This window comes from Hipposideros armiger, unplaced genomic scaffold, assembly GCF_001890085.2.
Source record: "Hipposideros armiger isolate ML-2016 unplaced genomic scaffold, ASM189008v1 scaffold_1328, whole genome shotgun sequence".
In the NCBI taxonomy this organism is placed as follows: Eukaryota; Metazoa; Chordata; class Mammalia; order Chiroptera; family Hipposideridae; genus Hipposideros; species Hipposideros armiger.
In genome coordinates, this window is record NW_017732678.1 from 122,485 (window position 1) to 135,182 (window position 12,698).

Below are 12,698 nucleotides of genomic sequence, written 5' to 3' on the forward strand. Positions count from 1 at the left end.
GGGTTGGACAGCATAAATACGTAGCTGCAGTGTTGCCACAGGGATGTGGAAGACAGTTGGAGTAGTGTATTTGATGGTGTTGTGAATATTTTGTGGGGTGTCAGGTGGTCACATGTCTTGCTAGGGAGACCGCATCATGGATGGGCAAGAGGCTTGATCACTGCACTGTACACCTGAAGCTGATGTTGTATAATATTGTATGTCAACTATAAGTGAATATATATATATATATATAGAGAGAGAGATGTAGATATAGATATAGATATAGATAGATAGATAGATAGATATAGTCATGGTACGTGGAGTATAGTGTGGGAGTGGAATAAAGGGAATTGTAATAGATATGTATGATGTTGGGGGAAGTGGGACAGCGGATTGGGGGAGGGGGTGGTCACTTCAAGGGGTAGAAAGTTTAACTAGTGCACTGTTTTGTACAGCTGAAACTAATTCTAAAAAATGTGTATTTCAGAATAAAAAATAATTTAAAAAAATAATAAAACAACTTGTGTGGTATAACGTTCAATTCAGATGAGGCTGTAAATCAGCACCTTGTTCAGTTTTTCACAAATAAAGACAGGCCCTTCTATAAACGAGGAACTGTGAAGCTCACTGAAAGATGGCAAAAGTTTATTGAACAAAACTGGCAATATATAATTGATTGATCTTTGTTCTTTATGTAAATAAATGGCCTTTAAAAATCATAGACAAAATATGTCATGACTTTTCTGACAACCCAATGTAGTACTTCCTCAGGAATTCTTTAGCTATTTATAGTTTTTGTGGTTCCATAAAAATTTTCAAATTATGTTTTCTATTTCTGTGAAAACTGTCATTAGGATTTTGATCAGCATTGAATTAAATTTATGGATTTTTTTGGTACTATGGGCATTTTGACAATATTATTTTTCTGATCCACAATCTTGGGATATCTTTCCACTTATTTGTGTTGTCTTCATTTTTTTTAATTAAAGTTTATTGGGGTGACAATTGTTGGCAAAGTTACATAGATTTAAGTTATACAATTCTGTAATGCATCATCTATATATTACATTGTTCCACCCAGAGTCAGTTCTCTTTCCATAACCATATATTTGATCCCCTTTACCCTCATCTACTATCCTCCTCCCCCCTTACCCTCTGGTAACCACTAAACTATTGTCTGTGTCTATGAGTTTTGTTTCTTCATTTGTTTTTCTTATTCTTTTGTTGTTTTCAGTTTTATATACCACATATCAGTGAAGTCATATGGTTCTTAACTTTTTGTGTCTGACTTATTTCGCTTAGCATTATAATCTCAAGATCCATCCATGTTGTTGCAAATGGCACTATTTCATCTTTTCTTATGGCAGTATAGTATTCCATTGTGTATATACACCACAACTTTTTATCCATTCATCTATCAGAGGACACTTTGGTTGTTTCCATGTCTTGGCCACCATAAATAAAGCTACAATGAACATTGGAGTACACATATCTTTACGGATAAATGTTTTCAGATTTTTTGGGTAGACACCCAAGAGAGGGATTGCTGGGTCATATGTTAGAGTCTTATAGCTTTCATTGTACAGATCTTTAACTTCCTTGGTCAAATATATTCCTGAGTATTTTATTGTCTTTAACCATGAATGAGATTTTTGTCTATTTTTCAGATATTTTGTTTTTTAGTGTATAAAAATGCAAAAGATTTCTGCATGTTGATTTTGTGTCCTGCATCTTCATTGAATTTGTTGATTAGTTTTAATGTATTTTGTGGAATCTTTAGAATGTTCTACATGTAAGATCATATGTCTGCAAACAGAAATAATTTTACTTCTTCCTGATTTAGATAGCTTTTATTTATTTTCTTACCTTGTTGTTCTGGCTAGGACATCAAGTACTATCTTGAATAAAAGTGGAAAGAGTGGGAAAACTTGTCTTGTTCTCGATCTTAGAGGAAAAACTTTCAACATTAAACAATTGAGCATAATGTAAGATATGGATTAGTCTTAAATGGCCTTTATTATGTTGATGAACATTTCTTCTATAGCCAAATTGTTGAGAGTTTTTATACGAAAGGGTAAATGTTGTCAATGGTTTTAATGCATCTATTGAAATGATCGTATGATTTTTCTTTCATTCTATTAATGTGGGGTATCATATTTATTGATTTGCATATGTTAAACCATCCTTGCATCCCAGGGTTGAATCCCACTTGATCACAGTGTGTAATCACTTTAATGTGATGTTGAATTTGGTTTTCTGATATTTGAGGGGGATATTTCTATCTATATTCATCAGGAATATTGGCCTGTATTTTCTTTTTTTGTAGTTTCATTATGTGGCTTTGGTATCAGCGTAGTGCTGGCCTCATAAAACGAATTTGGTAATGTTCTCCTCTCTTTGATTTTTTTGAAGCTGTTAGAGAATAATTGGATTAACTTTTTAAAATTTTTGTTAGAATTCATCACAGAAACCATCTGGTACTGAGCATTTATTTATTGGTAGATTTTTTATTACTATAGCAATCTCCTTACTCAATATTGATCAGTTCAGATTTTCTGTTTGTTCATGACTAGTCTTGGTAAGTTGTATGTTTCTAGGAATCCATCCATTTCTCCTAGGTTATCCAATTTGTTGGCATATTTGTTTATAGTAGTCTCTTATGATCATTTGTACTCCAGTGGTATTGGTTGAAATGTATCTTCTTTCATTTATAATATTATTTATTTGAGTCTTTTTATTCCCCCCAGTCTAATTAAAGGTTTTAACTTTAACTTTTTAAAAAAGCTTTTAGTTTTATTAATCTTATTTTTTTCTGGTCTCTAGTTTATTTATTTATTTATTTATTTATTTCCTCCATATTTGTATTTTTTCCTTATAACTTTGGCTTGGTTTGTTCTTCTTTTTCTCATTCCTTGATATGTAAAGTTGGGCTGCTTACTTGAGATCCTTCTGTTTTTTTAATGTAGGTGTTTATTGTGATAGACTTCCTAACTAGAACTGCTTTTGCAGTGTCTCATAAGTTTTGGTAAGTATGTGTTTCTAATTTCTTTTGTGACAAGGTACTTTATGATTTCCCTTTTGATTTCTTTTTTGATTCATTGGTTGTTCAGAAAATATGCTCTTTAATTTCCACATATTTGTAAATTTTCCAGATTTTCTCCTATTATTGATGTCTAGTTTCATACCATTGTGGTTGGAAAAATATTTGGAGTGATTTCAATCTTAAATTTGTTAAGACTTGTTTTGTGACATATTATATAATCTATCCTGGAGACTGTTTCATGAGCTCTTAAGAGGAATGTGTATTTTGCTGCTATTGGATGAAATGTTCTGTATATGTTTGTTAAACCAACTATGTATAAAATATAGTTTATATCTGGAGTATCTATGCATTGTTGAATGTCACCAACTATTATTGTATTGTTGTATTGATATATTTTTCACTTCAGATCTCTTAGTATTTGTTCAATATATTTAGGAGCTCTAATTTTCACTGCATATATATTTACCATTGTTTATCCTCTTGATGTATTGACCCCTTTATCATTCTATAATGACCTTCTTTTTCTTCTGTTATAGTTTTTACTTAAAGTCTATTTTGTCTGATATAAGTATAGTTCCATCTGCTCTCTTTTGGTCTCTACTTGCATGAAATATGTTTTTCCATCACCTCACTTTTAGTCTGTGAGTGTTCTTAAAGCTGAAGTGAGTCTCTTGTAAGCATGATTTAATTAAGGTTTATTTTTTTTCTTTTAATCCATTCAGTCACTCTATCGCCTTTTTTTATTAATCCATTTACATTTAGAGTAATTATTGATAGGTAAGAACTTATTAACAACATCTTTTTAATTGTTTTCTGGCTGTTTTGTAGTTCTCTTATTCCTTTCTTCCTCTATTGCTGCCTTCTTTGTGCATTGATTGTTTTCCATAATAATAAGTTTTGGTTCTTTTTTCTTTATCTTTTGTGCATCTACTGTAGGTTTTCGCTTTGTGGTTACCATCAGTTTTACAAAAACTATCTTGTAGATAGTATAATCTATTTTACACTGATAAGAACTTAACTTTAATTAAGTAGCCGTTAACATACCACACAATATTACATGATTAGAGTATTCTGAATTTGACTATATACTATTTTTATCAATGTATTAAGTATATTCATATGTTTTCGTGTTACTAATTAGTGTTCTTTCATTTCAACTTGAAAAACCCCTTTCAGAATTTCTTGCAAAAAAAAAAGAGATAAAAGTGTAGTGGTAATGAACTCCCTCAGCTTACGTTTGTCTGGGAAAATTTTTCCTTCATTTCTGAAGGATAACTTTTCTGGATAAAGTTTTCTTGCTTGACAGGTTTGGTTTTTTCTTTCAGCTCTTTAAATATATCCTTCACTCTTTCTTTCCTGGCTTGTAAGGTTTATGACTTCAGGAATTGACAAAATGTTTCTTTTGGTAGTATCCTACAGGTTATGTAGGCTTTCTTCAATCTTTTTATTTACTGTGTGTACCACTATGTTTTCTTGCTTCCCCATCTACCATACTAGTTACTCCTTTTCAAACTCTGTTGCTGGTTTTTCTTCCCTCTAATCTTTAAATGTTGGTAAGCCCAAAAACTCAGTCTTTGGACCTCTTATCTTTCCTATCTATAACTATTCAGCATACAATATCATCCAATCCCATGGTTTTATATGGCACCTATATGCTGATGAATTCTAAATTTGTATTTCTATTCTACCCAGACCTCTCCTCTAATTTCCAGAAACATATATGCAATTGTCTTATTAACATCTCCACTTAGGTGTCTAATAGATAGCTCAAAATTAATATGAAAATGAAACTCTTGCTTCATTCTAAACTTGCTCACCCATAAGTATACCCCATTACAGAAATTGTCACCACTATTCACTTGGTTATTCAAGCAAACACATACACACACACACACACACACACACCAACATATCTCTGGTGTCATTCATGACCTTTCTCTTTATTCAGCAACTAACATTTAGTACATCAGCAAATCCTATAGGAACTACCTTCGTAGTATATTTAGAATTCAGTCACTTCTTACCACAATTTCTGCCACAAAATCAAAATCATTTTGATCACTTATGTAGATTATTGTGAAATCCTTTTAACTCATTAACTTGTGTATTCATTTCCAATTGCCAATGTGAAAATTACCATTAACTTAATGAATTAGAAAGCCATGAATTTGTTTTTATAGTTCTGGAGAACAGAAGTCCAAAATGAGCCCCTTTGAGCTAAAACCAAGGTGTTGCCAGGGCCAAGCCTTCCTGAAGGCTTGAGGAGAGAATTCATTCAGTGCCTCTTCCAGTTTCTGGTCACTACCAGCATTTCTTCACTTTGTGACTGCATTGTTCTGATCTTTGTTCTGTTGTTATATTGCCTTGTCTATTTTTTCAGTCAAATTTCACTTAGCTCCCATCTTTAAAAGCCAACTGTGTTGGGCAGCTGGATGATTCAGTTGGTTAAAACACATGCTCTGAACAAGGTTGCTAGTTCGATTCCCACATGAGATGGTGGGCTATGCCTCCCGCAACTAGATTAAAAAAAATGGCGACTGGACTTGAAGCTGAGCTGAACCCTCCACAACTAGATTGAAGGACAACGACTTGACTTGGAGCTGACGGGTCCTGGAAAAAAAAAACACTGTTACCCAATAAATATTAAAGAAAAAAAAAAAGATGGGCGGCCGAGTGGTGCATTGGTTAGGAGTTGGCTTGGGACACCAGCTCTGAGCAGTAAGGCCCTGGTTTGGATTCCACATGAGGGCCAGTGATGCTGTGCCCTCTACACCTGAGATGGTGAACAACAGTTCGACCTGGAGCTGGGCTGCCGTGAGTCACCGGTGACAGCGTAGGCTGCATTGGGGCTGGCCAGCAGCAAGCATGAGCTTTCTTGAGCTGCTGTGAGCCACTGTAAGCGGCCGTCCAATGACCGGTAAGCGACTGCCTCACGCGGGAAGAGCGCAATGATAATACCAACATGGACCAGTGAAGTGACGTCCTCCACAACTAGACTGAAGAACAAAAGGACAGTAATTTGTCTATTCCCCTTCCCTGGTTCCCTAACACTGTTCCCTTCTCCCAAACCCCCAATAAAACCTTTAAAAAAAAGACAACTGTGATTACATTTAGGACCCACTTAAATAATTCAGGATAATCTCCCCAATTGAAGCCTCTTACCTTTATCAAACCTACAAATTCCTTTTGGTTTATAAGGTGACATTCACAAATTCCAGGGATTATGAAATGGATACCTTTAGGGTTTGTTATGCAGTTTACCACAGTTTTTTTAATTAAAGCTTATTAATTAAAAATTGTATTAACTATTATAAAGTTACAAAGGTTTCAAGTGTACAATTCTGTAATACATCATCTATATATCACAGTGTGTGTTCACCACCCAGAGTCATTTCTCCTTCCATCACCATATATTTGATCCTGTTTACCCTCATCTATCACTCCCGTTACCCTCTGGTAACCACTTAAATATTGTCACTTCAAGAACACCTTTAATGTCCATATTTCATCAACAGACTGTTTATAATAATTTAGGTATTCTCTAAAATGGTATAGGCTTTTTCTATCCCTTCCTTCAGAGTACTCCTCAGCAGATTCTTGAACATCCACATTTGTGCTAACAGTTTTTTTTTCAAGGCAGTCTAGGCTTTTTCTATTTATTATGCTCCTCTAAATCTTTCTAGCCTCTGCCCACTGCCCAATTCCAAAGCCACTTCCACATTTTTAGTTATTCTTTTACAGCAGCACCCACTACTGGTATCAAGATTTGTATTAATTTTATTTTTCTTTTTTTTATTTGAGCCATCCTGCCACCTGTTGGCAGCTCAGCAACAGCTCAGCTCAGGCCAGGAATCGAACTGCTGTTTCTCAGAGCTCGCACTCTTGAGCGAGCTCTTAACCAACTGAGCCACTCAGCCAGCCCCTTAATTTTCTATTATTGATGTAGAAAAATACCACAATCTCAGTGAACTAAACAATGCAAATTTATTTTTTCACATTTATGGAGGTTAGAAGCCTGATGTCAGTTTTACTAGGCTAAAATCAAGGTGCTAGCAAGACTGGCTTCTTCTAGAAGCTCTGAGGAGTAAACCCATTTCCCTGCCTTGTTATAGCTTTTAGTGACCACATGAATTATTTGGATTGGTCTCCTTTCCCTTTCTTCAAAGTGCATCACTCCATTTTCTGCTTTCATCATCAGTTTGTCTTTTCCTCCTCTGACCCTCTTGTTTTCCTCTTATAAAAACTCTGATGATTATATTTAGCGCCCTATTGGATTATCCAGAGTAATTTTCTGATCTCAAGATTCTTAATCACATATGTTAAGTCCCTTTTGCCATATAAGGTAACATTCACAGGTTCTAGGGATTTGGCTATAGACATTTTGAGAGGTGATTTATCAGCCTTTCACAGTGCCATATATTTATTAGTTGAATGAATAAATTTATGAAAATCACATCATAATGTCTTATTCAAATTTGAAGGATTTTTCTCTTGAAGATACCCAATTGACTAATACTATTTACTGAAAATACCATTTCCCCCCAATGCATAACAACTTTGGGATAATTTATGTGATTATATCTATATAAGTCTTTTTTTGTATGCCCTGTTTTAATCCATTGGCTGTGTTTGTGCCAATACAACATTGTCTTAATTGCTCTCACTTCATAAGTTATGTATTGATATTTGGTAATATATATTCTTCACATTTATTGTTTTCCTTCCAGATTGCCTTGTATATTATTACTCTTTCCTTCCCATATAAAATTTAGAACCAAGGGTGACTGATTAGCTCAGTTTGTTAGAGCATTGTGCTGATAACACCAAGATTGCTGGTTCAATCCCCACATGGGCCACTGTGAGCTGTGCCCTCCCTAAAAAAGTCAACTATGCCATTGTATCATAAAAGCAATGTGTAACCAATGACCATGGCTCTTCCCCAATAAAAAAAAATTTATTTTACAATCAAGTAGTTAGGTGTCATAAAAAGTCAAAAATTTTATTGGGATTGCATTGAATCACTATCAATTTGGGGGGGAAAATTGCTATACTTATAATACTGAGTCTTCCAACTGCTGTTTTCTTTAATTTATCTTAATATTCATTTCTACTCTTTAGTGTAGAGGTGTTATACATATATTTTAAGGTTCATTCCTAAGTATTTGGTATTATGTTATTATTATATACGTGGCATTATTAAAATATTTTCTAATTTTATTGTATATCAAATATGTATAGAGATTATGTATTATAGAATTGTACACTTGAAACATGTAATTTTACTAACATTGTTACCCAAATAAATTTAGTTTAAAAATATATAATTATTTTTTTTAAAGATTTTTATTGGGGAATTGGGGGATGGGAACAGCACTGGGGAATTGGGGGAAGGGGAACAGACAAGTTGCTGTCCTTTTGTTCTTCAGTCTAGTTAGTTATGGAGGACGTTGCTTCACTGGCCCAAGTTGACACCATCATTGCGCTCTTCCCAGGCGAGGCAGATCAGTCGCTGGCTTCTGGATGGCCGCTCACTGCGGCTGCTGGCCGCTCACGCTGGCTGCTGGCTACACACAGTAGCCCACGGCAACCCACTGCCACAGGGGCTGCAGCCTACGCCGTCACCGGCGACTCATGGCAGCCCAGCTCCAGGTTGAGCTGTTGTTCAGCATGTTAGCTGTAGAGGGCAGTGTCACTGGCCCTCATATGTGGGATCCGAACTGGGGCTCTCTGGCGTCCCAAGCCAGTTCTTAACCATCGCGCCACTCAGCCGGCCCTATAATTAATTTTTATACATAGTTTTTGTATCTAACAACTTGACTAAATGTATTTATTCATTGTAATTGTGTGTCTAGATATTTTGGATATTCCATGTAAACAATTGTGCTGCCTGTAAATAATAATAATTTGTTTCTTATTTTCTTATTCTTAGACTTGTTGTTTTTTCTTGCCTTATTGGCTAGGACCTCCAGTACAATGTTAAATTGAAGTTGTACTGGTGGATATCATTTTATTGTTTTTGAGCTCAGGGGAAATGTTTCCAATACTTTGCCATTGAATATTACATTTGTTCTAGTTTTCTGTATATTCCTTTTATCAGACTAAGGAAGTTCTCTTCTATTCCTTGTTTACTAAAAAATTTTTTTGAAAGTGTTAGCTTTCATCACCTTTTTCTGCAGATTGAGATGATCATATAACTTTCCCTCCTTTATTCTAATGTGCTAATGTGGTGAATTTAAAATGTTAAACCAACCTGAAATAAGCTTTACTTATTTGTGATATAATATCCTTTCTGTATATTAATTTTTAAAAATGTTTAAGGATTTTTGCATCTATGTTTATGAGAGATATAGGCTTGTAATTTTATTTTCTATTAATAACCATGTCAGATTTAGGTGTCAAAATTATGCTCTTCTCTAGAACAAATTGGAAACTGTTCTATTTTTCTATTCTTTAGAAGTTTGTGAATAGTTTTTCTTTTTCTTTTTTCTTTAGGTGTTTGGGAGAATTTACCAATGAAGACATCCAGGACTGGAATTCTCTATGTCGGTAAGTTTTTAAATATAAATTCAACATCTTATGTATATATACAATAATTGAGACTTTCTATTTCTCCAACTATTGTGTCTGTTTTTTCAAGGAATTTTTCTATGTTATCTAAATTTTCAAATTTATTGCAATTGCTTTCTGTTATCTTTAATGTTTTCCTCTTACATATGTCGTTTTCAATTTCCAGTTTGAAGTTCTATTTCCAGCTTCTTGAGTTGGATACTTAAATTGTTGATTTTCAGCCTCTCTTCTAATACATGAATTTAAAGTTTTAAGTTTCTATTATAAATAGCTCTCTGATCCCACAAATATGTAAATATCATATTTTAATTTATGTTCAATATATTGTTCAAAATATTTTCTAATTTTCATTGTGATTTATTCTTTAACCCATAGATTATAGTCTTAATTTTCAAAATTTAGGTATTTTCTAGTTTTTAGTTTAAGGTTTTTTTCATTGATTTCTAAATTTATTCCACTGTAGTTAGCAAACATATACCATATAGCAGTACTCTGATAATTGTTGAGACTTGCTTTATAGACCAGTCTATGTTCACTTTTGTTAAATATGTTACATAAACTTGAAAAGATTGTGTATTGTACAGTTTGTTGCAGTATTTTTATATTATGTCAAGAATTGTTAATCATGTTATTCAAATTTTCTATATCTCTGCTGATGTATTTTTGTTTTCTTGGTCTATTAGTTGCTAAAATAAGTATACTAAAGTCTTCAAATATAATTGTGAGCTTGTATAAAACTTTTGGTTTCATAAATGTTTGCTTTATGTGTTTTAGAGCTATGTCAATAGTCAGTGAGTACACTCTAATTTAGAATTGTTACATCCTACTTTTGGATTTATTCTTTTACTATTATAAAATATTCTTATTTATCTTTATTTATTCTAAAGTTAACTTTGTTTGACATTACTATAGCTCCATGAGCTTACTATCCACTAGTGTATGCACAATATCACTTCTTCACTGTTTTTTTATTTTTAAACTTTGTGTGTCTATATTTTTAGGTGTATTTCTGATAACCCACTGTGACATTTTTTGTATTTTAAATGGTCTATTTAATCCACACACTTTTTTGTGGTAAAAACACAACATGAAATTTATGCTCTTAACATAGTTTTAAGTGAAAACTCACACAAGAGAAATTAAGTGTACAACACAATATTGTTAACTATAATCATTATGTCGTACAGCTGACCTCTAGAACTTATTCATCTTAGTTCATTTATTTTTAATGTAATTACTTTATATTTGGATTTAAATCTAACATCTCATTTTTATTTATTTGTTCTATATATATGTTCTTTATTTACCCTTTTTTGTTTCCCTTTGTATTAATCAAACTTTTTAAATTTCCCTCTCACTTTCTTATTAGTTATATATCCTCTTATTATTTTTTAAGTCCTCTTTTTTTTAAATTAGTTTCAGGTGTACAAAACAATGTCACAGTTAGACATTTACACCCCTCACAAGTGATAAGCCCCTCCCCCAATCTATTACCCCCCGATATCAGATATAGCTCTTACAATTTCATTGACTCTATTCCCTATGCTATACTCCACATCCTGTGACTATATATATATACATACATATATATATGTATGTATATATATATATATTAAATTATAGTTGACATTCATTATTATTTAGCCTCAGCTTCAGGTGTACACTGCAGTGGTCAGACATCTACACTATCCATGAAGTGGTCTCCCTAATAAGACAAGTGTCAATCAGATACCCTACAAAATCTTTACATTATTGGTTATATTTCCCAAACTGTCTTTCATATCCCTGTGGCAATCTTGTGGATGCCAATTTGTGCTTCCTAATCCCCTCCGCTTCTACCTCAGCCCTACCCCCTTCCCATCTAACAACCCTATTTTTTCTCTATATCTCTGAAACTGTTTCTGTTTAGTTTGTTCATTTATCCTGTTCTTTAGATTCCACATATAAGTTAGATCATATGGTATTTGTCTTCATCCGTCTGACTTATTTCACTTAGCATAATGTTCTCTAGGTCCAGCCATATCATTCCAAATGGTAAGATTTTATTCTTCTTTATTGCCAAGTAATACTCCATTGTATAAATGTACCACAGTTTCTTAATCCAATTGTTTACTGATGGGCATTTCAGTTGTTTCTATGTCTTAGTTATGGTGAATAGTGCTCCCGTAAACATAGGGGTGCATATATTTTTTTGAATTAGTGTTTTGGAATTCTCTGGATAGATACCTAAGAGTGGAATTGCTGGGTCATAAGGTAGTTCTATTTCCAGTTTTTTGAGATACCACCATACTGATTTCCATAGTGGCTGCATCAATCTGCAATCCCACCAAGAGTGCACAAGGGTTCCCTTTTCTCCGCATCCTCACCAGCGCTTGTTGTTTGTTGATGTATTGATTATAGCCATTCTGACCAGAGTGAGGTGGTATCTCATTGTGGTTTTTATTTGAGTTTCTCTATTGATTAGTGAGGTTGAGCATTTTTTTATCTTTATTGGCCATCTGTATGCCCTCTTTAGAAAAATGTCTATTAGTGCCCTCTGTCTATTTTTTTAATTGAGTTGTTTATTTTTTTGGTGTTGAGTTGAATGAGTGTTTTATAAATTTTGGATATTAACCTCTTATAAGATGTATCATTGACAAATATCTTCTCCCATTCAGTAGGGTGCCTTTGTTTTATTGATGGTTTTTTTGCTGTGAAAAAATTTTAGTTTGATGTAATCCCATATGTTTATTTTTTCTCTCCCTTTTCTTGCTTGAAGGGATATATCAGTAAAAATATTACTAAGGGTAATGTCTGCAAATTTACTTCCTATATCTCTAGGCGCTCCATGTATTCGGATCTTACATTTAAGTCTTTAATCCATTTTGAATTTGTTCTGGTATATAGCATAAGAAGGTGGTCCAGTTTATTTTTTTGCATGTGTCTGTCCAGATTTCTCAGCACTATCTACTGAATAGACTGTCTTTACCTCAATGTAAATTCTTGCTTCCATTGTCATAGATTAAATGACCATATAGATATGGATTTATTTCTGGGCTCTCTATTCTGTTCCATTGATCTATGTGTCTGTTTTTATGCCAGTACCATGCTGTTTTGATTACTATAG

General features: G+C 33.5%; 1 protein-coding gene across 1 annotated transcript in view; it reads left to right on the forward strand.

The window, feature by feature from the left end:
* LOC109377231 (cylicin-1-like) overlaps positions 1-12,698 on the forward strand; it is a 66,310-nt gene that overhangs the window by 44,119 nt on the left and 9,493 nt on the right. Inside the window, exon 2 of the mRNA XM_019633513.1 lies at positions 9,518-9,571. Within this exon, the coding sequence (XP_019489058.1) occupies positions 9,518-9,571 (54 nt within the window). The remainder of the gene's footprint in view (positions 1-9,517; positions 9,572-12,698) is intronic.